Raw genomic sequence first — 24905 nt, 5'->3', positions numbered from 1 at the left:
TTCTTTCTGGAGAGAGAACACACTTTCGTCTAGTGGAAGCTTTAATTTGTCATAGGGTAAGACAGAGGGTTAATGTGCCTGCTGCAAAGAACGTGTGCTAGGCATATCACAAAGTGCATATAAAGTAAAAATGTTAAAATAATTCTGGCAATTAATGTTCTTTCTGGAGAGAGAAAGTAGAATATTTGACTCCTCATTAGGAAGCACAGAGGGCTAATGTGCCTGCTGTAAAGAACGTGCACTCGGCAAACCACAAAGTGCATATAATGTAAATGTCAAAATAACTCTGGTGATCGATGTTTTTCCTGGAGAGAAACGTACTTTTGTCCAGAGGTAGTGCAGAGGGCTACTATGTCTGCTGCAAACAAAGTACAACGGAAATCATAGTGCAGATAGAGTAAAAAATTACAAAATAACTAGCAATTAATGCTCTTTCTTGTGAGAGACCATACTTAGGGCAGAGACAAAAGAAATTACTCTGATTAGGTAACAGTGTAAACAATGTGACCAGCGTGCTTTCTGCGCTGTTCATGCTGCAAGCACCATGGCAGTCATGGACCACGATGGAGAGACAAAAACAAATAAAAAAAAAACGTTTACTCACATTATAGTATATCGGCGATAGTGCAATAATTCATGTAACAGGGTCAGTCTGCAAGGCAGTAACAAAACCGCCCCAAAGCAGGACAAACAAAGCATTTACCTATGACATCAAGGTATTTTTGAAAGGAGAGCCTTCAAATGAGTGAAAGTGATGGGTTTAAAGGCCATAGAGAGATAACAGGTCGGAAAGCGCTTGTGTGCTCAACCTAAAAATGAGTAATATATGGTTCTCTTAGAAAGGGCTCTATGTTCACACTATCAAAGACAAGGGCAAAAAAAGAAGCACTGGCAGAGCCAATAAGTCAACTTTGGGACTTTGCAGTGCTGTTGAAATAAAACCTACTTATACCATTGACACAGAAGAGATTTGCTTTATTTACAGATCCAAGATTGCAGATGCCACTTTGTAATCAGGCTATGCTTCAGGGAAGGGACAAACAAGGCAGACAAAGCAAGCCACTGAATAGGAAGCAAGACAAATAGAGTGACAATGTCAGCCAATGGGAAGCAATAGGCAGGCTATACACTCACTTTGGTAAGCTGACAAGTTTTGGGAACAGACAGCTTGTGCTGTCTGGTATGCTCAACCAAAAAACTAAAGAATACAACAAAAAAAAAAAATAGATAAGCATCCCATTGCTGCTTCAACATCATTGAGCATACTGTGTGACTGAAAATGGATGGGCCAAGTAGGACTCAAAACAAAGGCCATGAAAGTAACAGTCGTACTATGGATCTGCCCAAATCTGAAGTCAACAAGAAAAAAAAAAAAAAAGAAAATACACATTCCTCCCAAAGTAACTTCCTCTTAAGTAAGCAAATTACTCTCAGAATGTGAACAAAAGAGCTTGGAGTGGTCCTAATCACAATTAACATGTTGCAAAAACAAGGGTCAGTGGAATCTTATTTGTCAAGCCATTAGCCACCTTAAAATAAAAGTAACAAATGCCTAACTACAAGATAGTGAACGTGAAAGAGAAAGTTCTACTAAGCACATACCTCTTCACAAAATACCTCAAATCCATATTTACAAGCTTAGTATTTAAGCAGGTGTCTGTAAAAGTTGTTCTCTAGGCAATGGGTGCTTCTTCCGAAACCTTTTAAACATTGTGTATATTTTGATACGTTTTGCAACACTGCGTAACAAACACTGTAGCTCCACAGCAATGTCCTCTTAGCAGATCAGAAACCAGGCTTCATTGTTTGCCCCCAAGTAATCTCTAGCAGTTATCACAATATGCTAGCCTGCCCCAACAGTCATCATAAGATCCTGAATTGGTTAGTACATCTTCATTAGAAACTATATATTTAGGCTATTCTCTGTTTTCTACTCTGGGATAGAGGAGTTATTTTTTAGTTGTCAAAAAAAGATACACTCTCATAATTTTTCCATTAAGAAATGTTCTAGCAGCTGTATGCCAATGTTACTTTTCACGTGCATCATAGCACACTAGCTATCCACAAGCTGCTGCAATTCACAATGGTCCTTTCACTGCAAAAATCTTCAAAGACTATAACACCCTAAAGCCCAAGGCTTCTTCCTTTAGCACATCGAAAGACTCTCGGGTGTTGAACAACTTACTCACCAGGTCACGCTACACACCAATCAAAAAGGCCTGAAAGAGAAGCACTGTAAAGTAAGTTGAACACAAACCATGGCAACAAAAGCTGTGTGAAATAACAGAATGTGGTCCCTCACAGTATAATTAGCCAATGGGTAAAGTTGCCCGTCCCACTGTCTGATGCTGTGGTGGACACAAGAAATACGTGAATGGCACAAACTAACCAATGGTTTAAGAGGGCCGGCAGAAAGCCCCAAAAAGGAAATAAATTTGGTAAAATCAAGAAGTCTGGGCTAGAACGAAGCCCAAAAATGGGGAGATATGATAACATATACGAAGGATACAGATGAAAACTGGGAAAGAGTTTAGAGGAGGGGTTGCCATCATGGATTGACAATGCTGCCACTGTATCAATTCCCTACAGATGCAGAGAGAAAAGGTAACAGCAATAGCAGATGATGGATGAAGATGTAATATGTCACATCAAAACTATTGGCATTATTTCATAACCAGATGAAGTACACATAAGGAACATACTGTCTACACATTTAAAAAAAAAAAAAAAACACACTGAAGGGAACAAGTTACTACTTGTTCAAAAATCCACGATTCTGCAAAAATCTAAACACTGTCCCATATTACACTAACAAAGCCATGTGTAAATCACATGAGGGCCTGAGAAACGTTCTAATGCCACTCTAATGACAGTGGAGGGTTCCAGAAAAAAAGCGGTTGGAAGGCAGTTTCTATTTTACAACAGCGTTGTAGGTAAAGTCATGCCACAGGCAACATGCTTCATGCAATGTGTACTTACCTTCACCACGGACCTAACCTCCTAACTGATGTACCACCTACCAGACAGCACAATCACCATTTTAACCAAGTCTGCGATCGGACTATAGAGTACTAATGCATTTCTCAATACAGAAATGGCGAGTGAGTAACAATATAAGAAGCTCCTCGAGATCTGACTGATGTGCACTTTCTGCATGAACTGGGTAAAACTAGGCATTAAACAGCAGCACGCATGGGTGTACGTGCCGCAAGAGCATTGATGAGGTGATTTACTAAATTCTTTGCCTCAGATTAGTGGTATATTAACAGAACGGCAACGAGTTTCTAACTGTATGAATTATTTGGGTCTGCAATTAAGTTTGAAACAAGCGAGAATGGGCCAAGGCTCTTGAAAATTACACATCAGTTTCCTCGGGGCATTCCTTGTTCACCAATTATTTCTTTTCTGCAAATCCAAAGAAATGGAGCAAACGCTTTCTGAACAAAGCCCTGGGGGTATGCGTGGATAATGTGGAAACATACCAGCGAAGCGCCACTTCAGGTTTACCAGAGCATTAGAGGCCAAATTGAGAACACGGCTCGCCTTTCACAGGTCTGCGCTTGCACTCTGCAGACACAGGAGGCCGCGCTCAATAACACTGAACTACTTTTGGCTGCACAAAATGGACTTCCTGCCATTTATACAGTGTAACATAGTAAACCACCGGGGAATAAAGGTCAGCCTTGCACTTTTCGTCATTACTGAATCATTTGAGATGATCTGTGCTGAGGATGAGAGGAAAATCGAAGGCTGTGAGAATGCTGCAAATGGCTTATTGACCTCAGACCAATTTTCATCTCCATCTGTCTAATAGCAGACATGTGGATAAAAAGCTCTCCTTACGGGGCACTCCGCGGGCTTTTTTAGATTTTAAATCCATGTCGCTCATCTTAAATGCTAGCCACTCAATCTGTAAGCCGGGAATGCAGGCATTGATTTGTTAATAACAGGGAGGAAATACGCATTTAAAATCCCACACTACAGTTTACGGATTTTCACCCTCTAGAAAGACAAATGGATAGCAACTCAGCTCGGAATTTAACTCCGAAACAGGCCTCTGAGAGGGTTGCGCTGTAACTGAAAGTCCTCTACTTTCTGGAGGAAACATTACATATTGGGTAGAACACAGATTTCATGTGCTCTCTCCCCTTTGATAAAGAAAAATAAGTCGGTGGAATCTGCTCTGTATGCCACGAAAAATTAGAGAATTTTCAGTTACGAACAACGTGTGTGAATCACAAATTAGATCGGAAGTTTACTCATACAGTTACATGACACTTGAGTGAAAGGATACATTATGATAAGCTAATTCAATAAATATTTAGAATACTAAACAAAAAACACAGTAAGAGCCGAGTTATTACCCCACCTAATGAGAACCACAGTACTACTCTGTTGCAAGGTGGGTGCTTGAACCCCCCACACGTCACAGCAAAGAAAATACCACAACTTAGAGAACTAACCAGATGCGAAGATGGGCTCTAACGAAGACAAATGTGCTTTACATTAAATGCTCTTTTGTTTACCAATGGCTATATTATGGCTGCAGGTTTAGGCAGCAACAGCAAGATTCAGACACGGAAAACAATTACAATTTAAAATACTTTTTTTTTTTAAAACAATCTCTGTACCCAACAGTATCAGTGTCAAACAACCACGTTGCAGGCTTAGATTCAATTCAGGTAAGTGTCCCTGCCAAATGTTCTTGTTCGCGGGCGTGCTTTAAGGTTATTTTATTGCTTACAATTTAATTTGTTCCAACTGGCGTCTCCATGACAACGTTGGCTAACCCTGCAAATCATTTGGATAATTGGATGTCTTATCTTTCTAAGGCTCTCAAATCCAATGATTCTGCTGGAATTGAGCAGCCAATAAAATTTACAGGCCACATGAGAGTAAGCAGGCAGGCAGGAGCCACACTCCTTTGCCTCATCCTACCACAATCACTATCGTGCAGACACGATTAACCAGCCTTACTCACCATACCACATTTTCGAAGAAAACCAACAGGTATCCTAGCTCAAGCTCGCGTTTTGTTAGCTCTGCAGCACTGTAGATCATTGTTTGCCACCTGGGATTCATGCTTGCATTCCATGAACACAAACATGCAACTAGTATATGAAGTGCAACAGCAGAGCCCAACATAAAGCATTGCCCCTTTTATTCCAGATAACCATGCATGCTTACCCATCATGGACTTTTTTTTTTTTTTTTTTTTTAACTTTTTACAGTAGAGCATTCAAGTAGTAGGTTTGATGTATGCCTCGAAAAAAAGATATATATATATTTTTTTCAATATAGTTTACAAAACTTTGCCTAAGGACCACTCTTCCTTTAAGTGTGAATTCCTTCCCCCCCCCACTCGTCATGCTCTAAATAAAACCACAGAAACTGAGGCAATTGTTTTGATTTTTCACCTCTTAAAGTACAGTAGTTTCCACTCCTGTGCTGTCTGCAAGCCGCCCCACACTGTAGAAGCACATGGACAGACGACAGACATGATAAACAAAAAGTTGATGTCAGCAATTCAAACGCCATAATGATTCGCCTCCATGGTTGCTGCAAACTGCTAGCAATAAGATAAAGCAGGATGGTGTGTCCGTGAAATATTATTCCAAAGAAACCCATTATCACTGAAATCATATCTTCGAGTAAGGTAACTAGCAGCTCTTTCCTCCTCTGGCAGGGCCTAGCCAAGACTGCCAGTAATGAGCAGCCTTCTGCCTGCACTCAGCCCCAGCCTTTCATGAACAGGCGCAGCGAAAGAAGGAAATCGCACGCAGTCTGCACACTGCTGCAGTAAGCATGCAGCTGCCATCCTCAGGAGAAGTCCGGCCTATGCCAAAAGCCAATCTGACCATATGCGATACATTTTACCAATGGAGGCCAGTGTCTCTTGTCTTCAAAGTACTATGATGCTCAGTACTATAATTACCTGTCAAGAACTTACAACACACTATCTTAGGAGCATGGCCTGGTTATTTTAAACAGTTTTAGTTAATTAAATTCAGAGGCAGTCTGCATGCCTTATGGATAAGGCCATCAGCTGATGCACATATAAACCCCGCTATTCTCAATGGCTAAAGTCACAGGAAATTAGCACAGCTTTGAAGAAGCATCTTCATGTAACAAATGGAATCTAAAGACATTAAAGTGTACTGGACATATGCCCTGAGCGGATGAAAGAAACAGTGCCTGAGAAGCCAAAAGCAGGTAAGACACCACTAGGTCAGCCTTCCTACTCTTGTTCTGCTTCTAGCTACCTCGTGCAACTTGTTAACTTCTAAGAGCTGCAAAACAAATGTATTTTAGACAACCTTTCCCATTAGTGCTTGCAAGGTGTTGCATTCTTCAATCTAACCTTTGGGTGCCTAACGCATTTGCCTCTTTGCAGATGGAAATAAATGCCAATCCTAAAGCAATGGCCAGTAGGCATGGTGTATATCTAAATATTGTTATTTGTTGTTTTATGTAACAGAGTTCAAATCATTAAGGAATCAAAAGCTTACTACAATCACTTGATTTCACTAAGCTATGCTGAAAACATCTCCGATCAACTGAGGCAAGAAAAGAGGGAAAAATATTAAGTCCTGAGACTAAAAAAAAAGTCAACATTTTAACTGGAAAGATCTAAATGTACCCTTAAGACAAAAGCTTAGAAGTAGGCAGCAAAATCTTGCAAATGCAGACGACTAAAAACCCTTCCACCCCCCCCCCCCCCCCCAAAAAAAAGTCTCACACAATTACATACAGGACCTCAGAGTTTTTGTTACTGTGTCCATTATCATGGGTTAACACCATATTGGAAACTCACACCAAGATCTCTATAGCGTGCATTTTCTGCAAAATTGTTTTTTTTAAATACAAAAGGAGGGCGGGCACACAGCCTGCAACAGTAACACGGTCTCCTAAACCCACATGCACACCAGTCACAGCAGACCTCCATACTGACAACTCACGATCACAGACCCCACACCTTTTATCCAATTAACAGATTCAACATGCACTTCAAACTGTAGCATAGCCAATACACTGCCAAAGTTAGACAATTTAGATATGACCCAGAAAATCCACGAGTCAGACAAAACAGATACAATTACAGGCCTTTTAGAAGATACTTGTTAGTCGAGTCAACAGGAAACCGGACAGATTGATATGTATGGTCTTTTGTCAAGATCAGAAATACCTCATGGTTTAGACTCCTCCTAAGTGTAGCAAATGACAATTCAAGAAAGCAGCAACTGGAGCTATGCAAAAACAGATTAACCAAAGTTGTAGGTATTGCGTTATACTACAAAGCTGAAGGTAAGACAGCAGAAGGAAAAAAGCAATACAAGCCTACAATACGAGGCATAAGCAAGTTAATGTATCCAGGTTACCATTTAGGGAAAACAGACACTATTAAAAAAAAAAAAAATAGGAAGGTTAAGAACAATGTGTATACCACAAGCAGTCCTAAAGAATACTTAATAAGGAAACATACTGCCAGACACCTGATAAAAAAGGCAGAGCACAAACCACTGAATATTACCTATGACCGCACTCCAGCAAATCATCCTCGACCCTGTGTATGCTCAAATGTTTACAATATTACATTTTTTTCAGACATGTCAAAGCACACAACTGCCATCCCACAGGTAGTTACACCCAGACCGTTAGCTAGCAAAATTAAATTATGTCTTGAGTTCCAAACTAAAACCGTACTTTACATTAACTGCTGAAATTCTGTTAGCCTGAGAAGAATTTAAAGCCACATAGATGTAGAAGACGTTGACCCTGTATCTCGCACATCGCTGTTGCAGGCTCTTTTTGCTGCCAGGTTATCTACATAGCAGTTTCAGCTATTTATAAAGCACAAATAGTATTTAAAACTCACACCAGCCATAATTTAAGGATTCAAGTGAAAGCTGTGCACTTTTCCAGAGGGTAAAGCCCCAACTGCCCTGTACCTAGTGAGAAACATCCTTATCACAGAAAATGCATATTGAACAGCCCATCCATAATCGCGTTAGTGGATTAGGCAAGATTAAGCCCAAAAAATGGTACACCCTCCTCCCAACACCCACAATTTTCCATGGATAATTTTAAACATGTCAGTTCTGACAATATCTACCAAGGGCAAAATGCACATTACATAAATGGAAATGCAACTTTTGGGGGTGGAAAGAACTAAAAATCTGCAAGTTATTATACCTCATTATTCAGGCAATAATCGTAATTGGTGCTATTTAAAAATCAATCCTGACAAATTCCAGTCCCTATCTGATTTTATCACATGCCAAAAAACAAAATAAAAAACAAATGCATCTCTTCCACCCCAACCATGCCACACTATTCAAAGAGATAGTGTGTGGCTAGTTTTCATTAATAGCTTTAAAAAGCCTCCTGAAAGAGAGCATATCACTTTACACTCAAAGGTAAATGGCAACTATCTGGTCTGTTTTGGAGAAATGTAGCCAGCAATTCCGATTGAAACAAATTCCGCCAAATGCTACATACATCATAGAGAGGCCCGCAATTGAAGCAACTCAGGAAACATTTAAGTACTCCTGCTGTCAAGAGTCTCCACTGAAACAAATGAATGGGAAACGGGCGAAGTGGATGGACGGGGCACAGAAGGGAGGTTAGATGCCTTTTATGGCGTGATCAACACATGCCTGTCTACACTTGCCACACGAGTTTCAGTGATCAGAGGATTTTCCTTATCGAGAGCACAGGGCACATGGACACCAGAAGACATTAAATTCATATGAAGTTGGACCCAATAGTACATGTTGCTAGCCAGTCACACTATAAAGGCAATACAGAGCTCAACGTGTTCTAAAAAGCAACCACGGCCTAAAGAAAGATGTTAGAGCTGGTTAAGAACATGCAGTCTATTTGAGATGTCTGAGAGAAACCTCTCAGACAGCAACCAGCCACAGGAGCTCCAATAATGCTATGCATTGAGCTGGCTTAGAAATGTTCAGTTACTGGTTGAAAGCCAGGGTGCTGGCTGGAATGCCCGCTCAAAATACAGTGTTCATTCAAACTGCTTGTTTACTAAGCCCCGTGCTTCCGATCTACAGCATGTGTTGACACACAATTCCCCAGTGTTGCTGTTTACCATCTCTACAGAACGGAATTGTACATTAAAAGCACACCTCGTTTTAAATTTGGTTACAAGAGGGCCTGCCCAATGCTATGGCCATTTTCTGCTTTGCAGTTTTGGAAGCAGCTGCAGCACAAGCGATTAATTTCAAGAGAGCAGAGGGCTATGTCCACTTAGAGAGAAAAAAAACAAAAAAACAACAACAACAAAAAAGAAAGAAAAAGGTCTATTTAGAGACCATGTGGTGTATCCTGCTACCATTTTCTGGAGGTAGTGTAGGCAGTTGCCTCTAGAGGCCTTGTGGTAAAGCACCCCACCAACAGGGGGGAGCGCGGCCTGTTAGGGGTCGGTGCCGCTGAAGCCCGACACTCCCCTATGCACTAGTTGTGCGAGGGGCTGGCCAGGGACTTCCACCCTCAGGCCTCACAAGACGTGGGGGCAGAAGTTGGTTAGGGTAAATCGTAGCGGCTGCGTTGCCTGCTAGCTGGTTTCAGCCGCCGCGTACCGGTAGGGGGCTATTTAAGAGCTCTCCCCCACCCCCAAGAAGGCTCAGCCTTCTTCTTTCGGTGGTGCGGCAGCTGGAGCTTGCGGGGGCATGGTGTTGTTTGTTCAACTGTTTTTGTGCTTTTTCCTGGATTGTCGGCATGGCAGCAGCACCTGGCTGCTGGTTGGAATGGAGGAGTGTCCCTGGAGGAGTTGCGGTGCAGGAGCTGTAGTTGCCCGTAGGAAGGAGCTGGGAACAGCGCGTGAGTATAGAGTTGGGTGACGTTGTTATTTCAGTGTTTCTTCATGCGTTACTGCTTTTAAGAAAACCGCTACGGCAGACAGTTAAAAGCGTTGGTTCTATTTTGGAATATTTCAAAGTATTTTCTTCGCGCGCTACTGCCCTTAATTGAATCGTGTGTTCTAGTTATAAATGCCACTTGTTGCGCTTCGATTATGGGCTCTGTTTATCAATTTGTTTCCTAGCGCGCTACGGCAGACATTTGAAATCTTTTCTTCTAATTTTGTAATGCCATGCGATTGCGCTTTATTTAATGATTTTAAATCATTAAACATTTGTTTAATGTTGTTTAAATAACGTATGGGGCATTTAGGATACCATTTTTTGGTTCCCTTGTGTTTGTTTACATTTTAACAGCCCACAATATTCCTTTGCCTCTGCTTGCAATCGAATAACCTAGCAATTGATTTTATTGTAGTTACAGCTGGTGCAGTTTTAGGGTCCAACATTAGGGGCACGTACTTTATTTAGCAACCGGTTGGTTACTGTTTTCTTTAACCGGGTACACCTGGTGTATTTAAGGAGCCATTGTGTTTCTTTGAAGTGTACATATAATCTGGCAGCAGTGTGTTTAATGGGACACAGTTGGTTCTTCCAGTGTCAGTTGAAAAATACAGTAATTTTAGCCAGGTTTCTGGCTTGGTGATCGCGAGCTGGCCCGGGGCCTGTAATTGGGATCTCAATTGGCCTAGTCTACTGACCAGTTAAGCGATATAATTCATTTTATTTTCATTGTGGTTGAGTAACGGTTAAATGTTGTCATTTTGATTACAGGTACATCATTAACGCCTTTGTATACATTGTGCTGAATTTAAAAAAAAATGTTTTTGCTGCGCTACAGGGTAGTCGCTGTTACTTCCTTACATCATGCCATCTAACAAGGCTAGTGCAGGGAAGAGAAAAGGGAGGGACCCAGATCTATCCCAGCTCTTAAAGATGGTTCTGGAAAAATTAGGCAATGAAGATACTGACAGTAGTGATGCAGCATCAGATAACGAAGTTAATGGGGCTAATAGCAGTCGTCCTAGACGGTCCCACATAGCTCCTCTCGCGGCATAAGCCGCCGCTAAAGTGGAAGATCCATCTACTGGTTGGGGCCAAACAGAGGTGAACGTCTGGTTAGAATATGTTAATAACAAAGTACCAGGGAGGCAGCCCTTTCGTGCACAATACTCAAGCGAGAAGAAAGGCTCTTGTTGGGTGTTCAATAGGAAGATATGTTCGCGCCCCGCAGGGTCTTGCAAGTTCAGGCACAACTGTTCCTTTTGTGGACACCCCTCTCACCCAGAATTTAAATGCATCAAAAAATCCAAAGAAAAGGGAAGAGATGGGAACAAGCCCTCTAACTGAATCACCTCTGCCGTCCCCCATTAAGTTTGACACTCTGCTCCCGTTGCGACTGGGTCCGCAGATGTACTAGCACATGGTTTTTCCTTTGGTTTTAGAATCCCAGCCCACGTCTCTCCAGTGAATCATTGTAAGAATCTAGTATCCGCATTACGGAACCCAAGAGTGGTGGCCAAGAAGTCATCAAAAGAATGCGCTTTGGGCAGGTTAGCAGACCCCTTCCCTTGCCCACCTTTGAAAGACTTTGTTTGTTCTCCATTGGGGGTGGTTCCTAAGAAGGAGCCGGGTCAGTTCAGGCTAATTCATAATTTGTCTGCCCCTCGGGGAGCATCGATAAATGAGGCCATCGATCCCCAGCTGTGCTCAGTCCGCTATGCGGCAGTCGACCAAGTATTAGAAAAATTGAGGGCCTTAGGCCATGGGGCTTTGTTGGCAAAAACCAACATTGAGACAGCCTTCAGACTTCTCCCAGTTCACCCCGAGGATTACCAACTAATAGGTTTCCAATTCCAGGATGGGTATTTTTATGATAAATACATGCCCATGGGCTGTAGTGTATGGTGCAGCTATTTTGAGCAGTTTAGCCCCTTCCTACAGTGGACCTTTTCAAATTGCACCGGACACCACAACGTCATTCATTATTTGGATGATTTCCTAGTATTGGGTCCACCTAGATCAGAGAAATGCGGGTGAGCGCTCCGGGCCTTGACCACGATGTTTGAAGACTTTGGGGTCCCTTTGGCTCCAGAAAAAAACAGCAGGGCCTACAACTTGTATTACCTTCCTAGGGATTGAGATTGATCCAGTGGCAGGTGAGTGACGCCTGCCTAAGGACAAGCTACAGGTATTCAAGGAGTCCATAAAAACAATAATATCCCAGAAGAAAGTCACCCATCACCAACTACAGGTGCGAGTGGGTCAGCTGAATTTTGCTCCAAGGATTATTCCCATGGCCCACCCCTTTTCTAGGTTCATCGCTAGATCGATGGCTGGGCTGTCTGAGAAGCACCATCACACTCGGTTGTCGCTGGAGGTTAGGGAGGATTTAAAGCTGTGGGAGGTTTTCTTACAGGACTTTAATGGAGCTGTGATTTGGCCTCATCCAGCGGTTTCCAGCCCTACTTTGGGGGCTTTATACTGATGCAGCAGGAAGCATAGGTTTTGGTGCAATCTTGGGCCCTCTGTGGTGCAGGGCGGATTGGCCATCAGAGTGGGTCAGCATGGGCTGGACAAAGAATATAGCCCTTTTGGAGCTCTTAACTATTATTGCTGCAGTCATCATCTGGGTGGAGGAATTTAAGGATAGGTTTGTAATCTTTTGGTCTGACAACATGACTGTGGTAGAAGCCATTAATCGACAAAGGGCTACATGCCCACTGGTTCTCCGCCTACTAAAATGTTTGATATTAACATGTTTACAGTACAACATTACATTTCGGGCTAAGCATGTACCCAGGGATTTATAACAATGCTGCTGACGCCCTGTCTCGCTCATTGATGCAGGACTTTCTGCGGTATCACCCTCAGGCGAAGGAGAAGATGACAGAGTTCCCAGAATCTCCGTGGAAGATTGGTGTCCCGCCCTCCCAGGCTTAGTAGCAACATCTTTAGCAGCGCTTACAAGAAGGGCTTATGAGAACGATTTTTACCAGTACAGGCGGTTCTTCCAGGCGCAACAAATATCAGGATTGTTCTCAGAATCAGCAATATGCGCTTTCCTACAGCATTTGAAAGATAGGGGGAGACCAGTTTCTTGTGCAAAAGCTTACCTGGCCGCGATACATTTTTTCGCTAGGATTAGGAACATGGAGGCACCGCTGAACACTTAAACGGGCTCTAGCGGGTTGGGCGAGGGGGGGGGGGGGGTCTTGTTAGGTCAGACTCTAGGCACCCGATAACAGCTGCCCTGCTGGAGAATCTTCTGCACACTCTCCCAGTAGTTTGCTCTTCGCAGGCGGAGTCAGCACTATTTGTCAGCACCGTTTACGGTAGCCTTGTACGGGCATTCCGCATCAGTGAATTGGTGGGCTCTTCCAGGGGCGATCACGCAGGAGGGTTGCAGTGGGGTGAGGTGGTGGTCAGTGCAGAGTTATCAATAGTCCTGCGCAAGTCTAAAACGGACCAGCTTAAAAGAGTGCGCATTACACTTAGTGCCGCTACTGGGTCCCCCCTTTGCCCTGTGGAACTGATGAGAGCTTACCTATCGGTCCGACCACCGTTGGGCTCTTCTGCTTTGTTCATCCACGCTAACGGGGAATGTCTTTCCTGCTACCAATTCTTAGAGGTTTTCAAAGTAGAGTTGAAGTCAATGGGGGTTGACCAACAAGGGTACTCCCCCCCCCCCATTCCTTTCAAATTGGGGCAGCTACCGGGGGCCTGCCAGTGTCCAAGGTGAAGGATATCGGTCGTTGGTCATCGGATTGCTATAGGCGGTACATTAGGCCAGAACTGGTATAGACAGATGTTCCTCAACAAAACTGGTTTCTGAAGTATGATCTCCTCATGCTCTTTTCTTTTCGTTTCAGTGCAATATTACCTCATGTAGTATGGACCTTGGGGCATTCGTTTGCTTGACAGGCGGCGTACAGGGTGCAACAGCTCAGTGAGCCGAATCCAGCGATGGTTCAAGGCGTGGCTTTCCATTGGTGCGGAGTTGGCAGAATGGGAATCGCCCAACTGCAACAGTTGGTCACATTAGCAAAAGCATCTGAGGGGCTCCAGTTCCCGATCTCATCATTATTCACCTAGTAGGCAAAGACTTGGTGCGAATGGGTCGCAAGGCACTGAGAGAAACGATATTTATGGAGATCACGAAATTGGCAAAGCAATATCCAAACGAGGCAATTGCCTGGTCCCACATGGTGCCTCGATGCAAGTGGGGCGCAGGAATCAAATCAAGAACTATCAATGTCTCAGTACACAGAAATGGCTGAACTATGCCCTGGTCCAGGGCGTCTATGGAACATTCCTCACAAACTCTTGAAGGGCCCTAACATGTTTCACAAGGATATGGTGCATCTGTTGGATGCTGGTACTGATCAGTTCATTTCTGACATGTGGTGTTTTGGTCATAGTCTTTTCGCGGGTGGGGAGGGCGAAGGACCTTTGGGGCCCTGGTCACCCTCGTGCCAGAAAGTGAGGTATTAAACTGACCAGAAACAAAAGAGGGGTCCCCAAGCATGGGGCCCCGGGAGGACACCAGGGATAGGATCCTGAAGTTCTGAGCCAACCTGCGGATGTACACACCAGATTAAGGGGTAAGGGAGCACAGATCGCTGGGGGGCCATGGGGCTCCAGCTCTTGGCTGCCCTGTTACACCCCGAGACTAATTGGTGTTTGGAGGGGGGGGGGGTCGGAACCCTGAGCGTGAGGACAAGGAACGGTGTAGTCAGGGTAACCGCCCCTCCTAAGGATGCAGGTGAGGTACGGTTCACTTGTGTTGCCCAATGGTGGTCCAGGACAGGAAGGGATCCTGTCAGAAAAAGATTTATGGTCACTGATTTGTATCTCATGTTTTGTAAATATTTATGTAATGTTTTAGATAAGTGATTTAGGACTTTATGCTAGGAGAATACTAAAAGTTGTGTTAATAAAAAACTTCTTCCAACAAGTAAGATTGTCGGTCTGCGTATAGCTGGTGGAGCGGGGGCTGGGGAGGAGGGTGGGCTGTCTGGGGGTCTCCGGATCCTAATGGAGGAAGGGTCCAGGCCACATGGAAATGGCAGAGGGCAAAGCCGCCCTCAATTGAAGAACCAAGTAACTTTTTATGTGGCAGTAAGCAAAAATATCAATGTTTAAGAGTGTAAAACAAACGTTCACACATCGCAGGCTGACCTTAAGTACACAAACTTAGATTTTCCAGGCATACCGATGCACTTTTCTTTTATACAGTCCCTGAATGTTAACAAGATACATTAGTGTAGAAAGGATAAACTTCTCACATAAGAGGCCTTTAAAACAATCCACAATACATGTATTTTCTATACTTCTGCTAATCTATATTTCTGTGGGAGACATGGAAATACTTTCAGCATCCTCTGGCCTTGCACCAATGAAGTTCAGTTTCAGGCAGGAAACTGAAACGAGCTCAACATGTTCTGCGCATTTGCCTCAACAGCACTTGTTCACAGTGTAAAAGTGAAATATCAAAAGTGCAATGAATCAGTCTGAAAAATGCAACCGTGGAAAGGTGCCATTTTAAATCTAGATGATGCCCACTATCAGCTGCCAACCAAACAGAAAAGTCATGCAACAGATGTCCCTTCCAAACTGAAGAAAGCAATATGGAGGAGCTCAAGTTGTACAAGCCACGGTTAAAAGTTTGTTATTAAACTAACGCTAAGCACTACGTTGGAACTTGCTCAAATCTAAAGTGCAGTCAGAGGATACATTTCATCTGTTCAATTCTAATTTTATCAGCTTCAGTACACTTGAACCAGCTCCTCGGCAGCAATTGACCAAGCACAGCCAACAACGGTCCAGTCCACTTGGCGATGCAAATACTGCTGAAGCGCAACCAACTGGCAGGAGCAAAGCTGTTGTCAAGATTTCTGAGAGTTCCCCACCCCCTCACACACCTTTATGATGTCAGGGATCTACTTAAAACCAAGCGGAACAGACCAATACTCATCAACAGGCTGGAGTAAGTCCTGACTTCAGCCTACCATGACCAAGGACTTCTGTCAACATACATGAGCAGGAGGGACAGCAACAAAAAGCCACCAGGCACTATGTCTACCTCTGCAATACACACAAGTGCATCATTGAGAGCAAGGGCACTTAAGATACAAATCAGGCAAATAGCCACTGAAGAAATCTCAATGTTTGGCCGGAGCTCACTGGACGACCCAACGTCCTCTGAATCCTAATAGTTTAAACTCCCATTTTGTGGGTATTTCCACCGTAACAAGTAGGTAGTAACCAGTGCAGCATATTAACCATTTAATGCAACATGTCAACGGGTGGATCATTTACCTGTCTTACAGAACACTGTTTAAGAACTACTGCTTTATCAAACCGGATGGTGGTTTGAGTACTCTCAACGGACCTTTGCAACTTAAGCCATCTTGAACCAGCATTCCATAGCTCCGATTTCCAAAATACGGTCTCTCAATTCACAATTGAAAATCTTCTACATGGACTGTTGCACGGGGATGGGCCTAGAGATTCAGCGGTTTCACCCGAGGCGGCAGGCACAGCCACTGGGTTACACTTGGTACATGCAAACACAGTGAACAGTTGCCAGACAAAAACTCGATGTTCCATCACAAAGGACAAGTGAAGCAAATTATATGCGCCTCAAATGAAGGAAAACCCAGACCTGAATTCCGCAAACACAGTCGCCTTCTACACACAACCACTTCAAATGTGCCAGACAAACTAGTGTAGCGACAAAAAGGGTAATTTGAAGGCCTTCTGAAAAACTAAAAACAAAGTTTAAAATGTACATGTTCTTAACTTGTAATAAGAAATTAAAAGCACAGCCAAACTGAATGACAAAAAAAGAAAACAAAAACATTGCTATCTTCATTTAGTCACCATTGTATTGTCGCCCTGCTATGTTTCTCATTAAGGGATTCTAGTCGGAAATGGATTCAAAAATAAAATGTGTGTGTATCTACTCATTAACAGACACTTTCAAAACAGACACAGAGTCAACATTCTGTTCTGAGGTCGATTTCCAGTCGACTAGACGTTCCAGCAAAAGGAAAGAACAGAGCCTTCCTTCCTAATTCGAAAATCCATACTGCCACTGCCCTCGCAAACTGCTAAACAAGCACTATCGGCAACCGGCTCGTGCTACGTAATATATTTACCGCAGGTCCTGGCGGCCGGCCTGCCAAGGCCGCACTCTGGCGTCTTATTGTCAATACACGGCCTGCTAACCTCGCTTGTAAGCCTCCCGCACCCGCTGTTTACTCAAGACACCCAACAGGCCGAGAAAGAAAATAAAACGGGCAGCTGAACCCAGGGCCCCTCATTAACAGGCTACTGTGCAAACAGCAATTTATCAGCGGCTTTCTGTGGGCGTCCCTCCCTCCATACCAAAAAACGCGCATGCAGAAGGTATCTGCGCGAGGGCTTCCCCTCTTGTATGGGAGGAAACCTCGGCCTCTGAGAAGCTGGAATATGCTTTTCTTCCCGACAGTTTACACCAAGGAGAGGGAGAAAAACAAAGTGTACTTTAAATAAAGAGCTATCTCTACAGTGTCGCATCCTCATATCCTGCCCGGTGCATGGCACGGAGGCCGTTGATTCAGAGAAGGAATGGAAAACAGTGAAATTAAAGGATAAGAACTTTCGCATGGACAGCTCCCTCTCTCAAGTCTCCTACGAAACGCATCCGGGATGCTTTAGAGAAGGGAGCAACGGCGTCTGGAGAGGCTTCTGTTTACAGAGGTGTAGGCGACCTGAGTGCGCCAACAGGCATTTGCCAAACATTTTTACTTAAGGCAGCTAACATCTACTCCTTCCTCGCCCCTTTAAAAACAAAGGGCGCCCACAAACAAAGTAAGACTTAAAGGACTAATATGCAGACAAGCGAGGACATAACACCTCCCCCCCCCCCCCCCCCTCCACCTGTCACATAGTGAGGACTGTCAGGGGCTTAGAGCGGATGAGGCTCTCTTGGCTGCCTGCCAGTGAACAAAGGCTAATCTTACACCTAAACAATCCAAGCTTAAAAACACACAGGAAGCTTTATCTCCAGACCTATTCCAGAGGGGGATAAACGACAGACAAGCATGATGAAAACAAAGCAGTGTGGCACTAATGCCTGCTGAAAGCAGTCCTTAAAGTACAGTAGAGCCATTAACGCCCTGCATGAAGCTGAAGAGGGGCCAAACCCAAGCATCAACTCAACACCACCACCAACAGCAGGTCTTTCAGCGGGGCCAATTTTAGCGCATCAAAACAGCGCTGCTTTTAATCAGTGTCCCCACAGAGCAAGCTTTAACTGCACCAATGCGCTCGAACCACACTCATTCATGTTTTGATCCACAGAAGTCAGCTGTAAACTGGTAAACAAAGGTAGATTTCAAACCGACTGAAGAGAAACAGTACTCACAATGCAAGTTCGAGCCACACACCACCGCAGATCCGCACACCAACTCAAATACCAAGACAATACAATCACCATACAAAAAACATCACTACAAACCCACACGCTTCCTACTAAGCGCAATCCATGGGAGTGCTACAACTACCACCACACAGTTCACAAACAACAAACAGTGAGCATGTCCAGAGATGTGCAGTTTGGCTGGACATAGGCAACTGCCCACAGCTGAGCCAGAGACAATAGGGGAGCAAAAGCCACTGGGTACACCACACGCTGCCAACGTAGACTGAACACCTCACTTGAACACTACAAAGCTCACCTGCTCTATACATTCAAATCAAAGGCAAGGGGCATGTGAAGGCCTCACAGAGAGCACCATACAAGCAGGTGACAGGCCATTAAGCCGCAGCGCGCTCCGCGCAGAGGCCCAATCAAAGTGACACTGGTAACAAAGATGTTGTCAGGAATGACAATACTCTGTGTCCCCTGATGAACCCTCGCTAGCATTTGGTTATAAGCCATAAAGCACGAATCATTTGTGGCTGTCAGGAGTCCAGCTAATGGCCAGTTTCCCCCCTGAGAGAACTTCTGTCAGACGTAATGAGAGCTGCAAAGGCCTCGCCGCAATATAATGAGCACTTAGGCCATGCTGGTGATCAGTCAGCAAAAAGCATAAATCGCAGACTGGCTCCACCCCCAGGGCTCAGCGTCGCTGGCTGCAAGGAGAGTTATGATTACTTGTACCGGAGGCCTTGTCGCACCTATTGTTAGCAGTGGGCATTCAGAGACCTGCACCTTTCCTTCATGATGTAAGGCACCTCTTCCTCCCGCCGAGGTTACTGGGCCCTGCCTTTCATGAGCCGCTTACAGCACAGCCCACGAGGATGCCTGCGACATCTTTTGCTTCAAATTATAGGCTTTCACTGTGCATAAAAGGAAAAACGACTCGGTGGGGGGCAAAGACGAGGAAAGAACACTATGGGACACACTGCCACAAAGGTGTAGGCTTGAGAAGGTACCATGACACGAACTGCTGCAAAACGGTTCTACCCAATTAAAGCAGAAGCAATGCCCTTCGGATCACAAAGATGGAAATCCCAAACTAGGTTCTCGGTCCTAGTTTGGACTGTAGTCATTGCACAAACACCAATATTTATACATATAATAAAAATTAAAACAGGCAAATATCTTGAAGATGCAACCACAAGCAAAGTATGGCATAGAATGAAATATAGTTATATTGAAAAATAGAATAATCTGGCAAATCCAGTTAATACTGTGAGACGCGAAGACCAAACCAACCAATTTCCTCTGTGTGCAATCGCAATCCATCAATGTTCTTGAATGTTACATAACAAGGGTTTCTGGTAAAACAGCGAACACGAGAAGCGAGGACCGGAGCGTTGCACCTTGAAACGTGCCCAACTCCATCGAGAGATAATCCATTCCAAGAGGAGAATCGATCTTTTTGAGGCGCGTTGTGTCCCCCCCCCCGGTCCCGATGAGGAGCGTGCACCACCCGCCACTGACGCTTTCTCCACAGTGACTGCTCAATCCTGGGACCTCTGGCGCAGCCATCACTTAGCGCTCCTCACGGCTCGGTGCCCTGTTCCACTCCTAGCAGCTTGTTATACACACACCCATGTCCTGAGAAGTCGGAGCGCGAATGTCTATAAAGCCAGAGACTGGGCTTCCCTCTCACTCGTGTTCCGCCGCCCCATATGTTTTAAGTGTAAAAACCTTATGTTCAGTTCTAACAACAAAATATCACGAAGACTACAAGAGGGAAGGTTGAGGAGAGTCAATGTGCCAAGTCCGCTGTTAATTTTTATCAGTATAAAAAAAAAAAGTGTCAAAAATTGAAAGAGGTACAAATCAGCCAACCACAGCCCAACGGGGATAACAGGACTTGATATGAAACAGGAACAACTTTTAAAAAAATACTAAACTTCCAAAGGCAGTCTTTGTTGTTTTGTCCACTATCGCCTCTGCGTGTAATCAAAGAGCAATTAATGGTTAAGTCCTTCTACAAACGCGCTTTCCCACATCTCTCTAAAGCAGAGCAAACAGCAGATGTTTGCTCTGCTCGGCATATCAAATCCGAACATGCATGTTTGTACTGAGCCCGGGAAGACGTTTAAAGAGTACTGGCGAACAATACCTGCTGCGCCACCGCAGCCTAGGCAAATATGTGCTCAGCAGTCAGTCACACGGGCCACTTCAATGCCCTTGCGCCGGCCGAGGCATGCGCATCACCTGCGACCACGACAGCCAGGGCGAGAACTCACCTGCTTGTGCATTTCGATGTTTAAACCGTAGGACATCTCGTAATACTGAAAAAATAATGGAGAACGTATTAGGACAACACTCCATTGCTGCAGCGTAAATGCCAGAAACACGTGCAAGAATGAGACCCACCATGACGTAGTGCCTCTGCATTTCGGTCTTCTCGCTGGCCAGTTTCTCGCATTCCAATTTAAGGCTAGAAGAAAAACGTAAACATAAGGTGCTTTGGAGAGGCCCTCGCTTCAAGCTGGGCGGTACTGTGCGATTGGCTTAGCTGTAGCTAATAAATTGATGAACTGGGAGTCCACAGAAGGTACTCATCAAAAGAGACTGGAGAACCCCCCTCCCCGGTAATCACGTGGTCCCGCACAGCCTCCCTGGGTGGTGCTTACGAAACAACCTCCCACTCCCAGGGCTGGAAAATTAGGGGACGGCGTTTAAGTGCCTACAGGCGACACCTCTGTAACCAAGGTCAGTAATTTACACCCAAAAGTTGACTCGGGTTTTCAAGCAGTAAGTAAACACCACGAGCTCTGTGGAGTGTTTCTTAGGGGTAGTGGGTCGGTAACAATGTGGTCGGGTCTATTACAGTGTCTCAAACAACACCTTTAAGCAGGCACCTGATATGTATATATAGGAATGTACCACACAGTAAACGTGGAACATAATGCCTGGCACCGAGCCTTCTGGACCAGAACAAAAAAGGAATGCACAATTATCTGTAAATATAAACCAAATGGGAAATTAAAGCAGAAATATAAAAGTGACACTTAAGTGTTTTCTAACGCGGTTTGCTATTTTACTCTACAGATGAAGGGTGAACTGTCACGTGGGCATGACGTCATGTGTACATCAAACAGTCCAAACCATTGCTAAGAATGGACTGTAATCCACCACACGATTATAAATTAACCTGTATGTTGAACATCACACACATACATCAGAAGGTCCAACAATAAGAGTGTCCTTAGGAGGCAATCACCCCAGACCTATACAAACGTACACTGCTTTCGCTTGGCAGGCATGTGAAATCCTGTCTTAAAATGTCAATTTACATCATCCCAACTCTTAAATCACAAACAGGCACAGGGGCTCCAAGTGGTGGGGGTGACCCGTAGAAAAGCTGTAGCCATTTAAGTAACGACAGGGGCAGAGGGCGCTGTGTTAAGGAAGGAAAAAAGCGCCTGTGGTCAACAGGCAAAAGCTCGAGGCCTCTCAGCACACAAGCCACGCACTGTCTGCCGTATCTGCTTACGTAGGCAAACAGCGACCCACCTGACGCGCTCTACTCGAGGCTTTGTAACAAATGGAAGGCAAATATTGACTGCTCTCAGGGAACTTTAAAACACAAACACGGAGCTGTGAAAGAGACAGGCGGGGCAGGAGCGCCGCTAAACGCCCATCCTCACGTGCCCCAGACCGGTAAAAGGTAAGAAAGAAGAAGGGATGAGAGTGCATGCCGGAGATTCCCAGGGTGTGGGGGCTATTTCAGAATTTAACAAAACAAGCAAGGGCTCTGAATACGCACCTGTGGTACTGCGCCTGCAGAAACTGAAACTCTTCCTTGATGCGGTCCAGGGACTCCGGGATGGTGAACTTGAAGGGCTGCCCGGCGGCCTGGTGCGGGGTCTGAGGGGGGGAGCAGAACATACAACAACTTCACCAAGACACCAGGGCAGGCCTGGCAGTACGTTCCGGGGGTAGGGATGGTGATCACCCGATACACTGGTGAGTAGACCCAACAAACAAGCCAAAGAATCCACACCACAGCAGGGATCAGATACGTAGTGAGCCACCGCCACCATAGCATGGACAAGCTACATAGTGAGCTGCCAGAACCTACAGCAGGGATCAGCTACACAGGGAGTCACCAGATCTCACACCAGGGATCAGCTATATTGCTAGCCACCAGCACCCATGCCACGGCAGGGATCAGCTACCCAGTGGTCCACCTGAGGAGTGTATCCACCACAACCTGCACACTGAGTCAGAGAAGCGCTGATGGAGTGGGACCACCCTCCCATCCCCCACACGGTACAGATGAAAAGGACAGGAAGAGGTGAACGGCAGTAGGGCCTACGGATAAGAGAATCCGGGCAGTGGACAGGTGGAGACTTATGTGGAAAGACCGTGACACATGCAGAGAACAGCCAGAACTTCACAAGGAAGGGATAAGCATATGGTAAAGTAACTTGGGTTTGGAGGAAAAAGCACACCGGGGAAAGGACCAGGGCGAGATTGACATGGAATAACTTTGTGTGTACCGTGGATATGAGCGTAGTGTTAATTTTTTTTGGGTCCCTCACCCCACCATTTTTCACACGTGCGATACTCACAGGGTGGCGGCTCTGGGGGAACATGGCTCCGGCCGCCCCTCTGCTCCTCTGCAGCTCAATTCTTGAATGTTTACCAAAACCCACCTCCGGAAACCACCGACCGCGGGAGAGCGGAACACCGGCCGGGGGCGGGGGGGAAGGGGAGCTCCGACCAACAGACAAAGGGGAGGGGTCCTCTACGAGGTATCCGGGGCAGGGGTTTCAGGCGGGGGGACGCCCCGCTCCACTCATGCCGTCGCCAGCCTCCGGCTCTCAATGCACCCTAAATCCTGGAGGGGGTCAAGTAAATCCGGGATACGAAAGATCCAACGAGAGAGCGACCGGACTCCAGCCACGGGAGCATTAAATTCCTTGGCACGACGCGTAAGCGGTCCAGTGGATTGGGGGGTCCGAGGGGTCACGAGTCCACCTCCTGGGCGCGGGGCGGGTTGGGCCGCGTCGATGTCTCTTCTCCTAAGCTCGGCTCCGGCGCTGGCCGCATTCACACGCGGTTTCACACTCCCCGAAGCCCGGGCCCGCCCACAGGGGCGCGTCGGCCAATTAGAGGTAGTCCAGTCCAACGTGGGTTCCTGACGTTGAGTGTACACCACGGGCCAATCATCTCTCTCTCCGCAGCTCTTGGAAAGGAGGTTCACCAAGACTGCCTGCAGTGGGACGCCAAGACGGGCCAATAAGGGGGGAGACTGGGCTAGTTGATTGGCAGGCAGAATAGGAAGGTCGGTAGAAAGGCGAGCCGGGGGCTGCTCAAAGTTGTCAATCAAAGTAACGTGGGGACGCGAAAAGAGGATATGGAGTGATGGAAAGCGAAGACAGACTCGGCCTCCCTCACCCGCTGGTGGAGGAAGTGCTCAGAGGCTTTCTTTCTCCCACAGGCCGTGCTCATTAACCAGAGGAGGGGGTCGGCGCACAATAGGCCAGATGCTGCTGGGCTGTAAATATATAAATCATCCAGATTCCCACCCTCTCCCCCTTGCTTCATTTGCCCAAGCCTTACAACTGTCTTTAGAAGAGAATGTCCTACTTCTGAGATCTGGTTTTCTACGTTCTTTGTTCGCCCTTCAGACTAAATCAGTTTTTCTACCTAATGCTTTTCAGTAAAGGCTGAGGGAAGCCACTGTAGAAGTCTTCCTGAACTCGAGGAAGTCTCTGAAATTGAATGGAGTACAGGAGTGGAGGATTGCGACAATGAACAGATATGATAATATGTTGCATTTTGCTCGATTGCCGAGCCAATTAATGGCAACATTTTTTATTTCGACGAGACTCCAGGTTTTTAAGCTAAATATTATTTTGTAGGGTTTGTTAGCGCACCGGACCTTAAAAAGTAAACTTACAAGGGGACCCAAATAAGTCGATGAACCCTTTGACTCGTAATTAAGATGTTCTTACCATAGCTCCAATACATTATCAATAATCAATACACAATAATCAGTAATCAATAACCTCAATAATCAATGGAGTCAGTAATTGTCACACACCATGACCTTCCAGTCATGAATAACCACACCTTTAGTAAACTTTTAGAATGTTTATTTCCCTATATTAACAATGCTAAGGTCATGTAGATTAATCTCAAAATCAAATGGAACACATATTGAAACAATACTGGTTGTCCAAGGCAAAAGAAACAAAATCTAATCAAAGCTTGAACACCACATTCTAAAGTTATGGGGCAAATCAATAGCAAAGTGGGCTGCATCAATGAAGGACAAAGTTTAGCAGAGAAATCCATCAAGCATTAGTCTCTGTCATCATGTCATTAGTGAGAATCATTAACTAACGTCAGATTAGCATCAGCATGTTGGGCTTCATGCAAAATATTTTAGTAACACAAATTTGGAAAAACCTCTAACTATGGCACTCTAAAAGCAGCGCAGTTGGTACCTAGAAAGAAAAAGCAAATATGCATGGTAATCACAGTTCAGAATATACCTATCCTCAGGGTGGAGAATCAGTTTTCGTCCTCAGGACATCAGTCGATCAGCAAAGCATCAGGCTTCG

The 24905-nt window shown here is 45.1% G+C and overlaps 1 protein-coding gene across 8 annotated transcripts in view; it reads right to left on the bottom strand.

The window, feature by feature from the left end:
• Positions 1–23406, bottom strand: part of TLE1 (TLE family member 1, transcriptional corepressor) — a 109427-nt gene extending 86021 nt beyond the window's left edge. For 3 of the 8 annotated variants that reach the window (XM_069230047.1, XM_069230039.1, XM_069230019.1), the window contains exons 1-4: positions 22905–23377; positions 22097–22197; positions 20701–20764; positions 20571–20615 (exon numbers count right to left, since the gene is read on the bottom strand). In XM_069230047.1, the coding sequence (XP_069086148.1) occupies positions 20571–20615; positions 20701–20764; positions 22097–22197; positions 22905–22928 (234 nt within the window). In that variant the 5' untranslated portion in view covers positions 22929–23377. Of the gene's footprint in view, positions 1–20570; positions 20616–20700; positions 20765–22096; positions 22198–22904 lie in introns of all 8 variants that reach the window. The other 5 variants (XM_069230005.1, XM_069230025.1, XM_069230044.1 and 2 more) reach the window with 3 other exon arrangements.
• Positions 23407–24905: the final 1499 nt, after the last annotated feature.

This window comes from Pleurodeles waltl, chromosome 1_1, assembly GCF_031143425.1.
Source record: "Pleurodeles waltl isolate 20211129_DDA chromosome 1_1, aPleWal1.hap1.20221129, whole genome shotgun sequence".
In the NCBI taxonomy this organism is placed as follows: domain Eukaryota; kingdom Metazoa; phylum Chordata; class Amphibia; order Caudata; family Salamandridae; genus Pleurodeles; species Pleurodeles waltl.
Note: the sequence above shows the minus strand (reverse complement) of the source record. Positions and strands in the feature narration are given on the sequence as shown.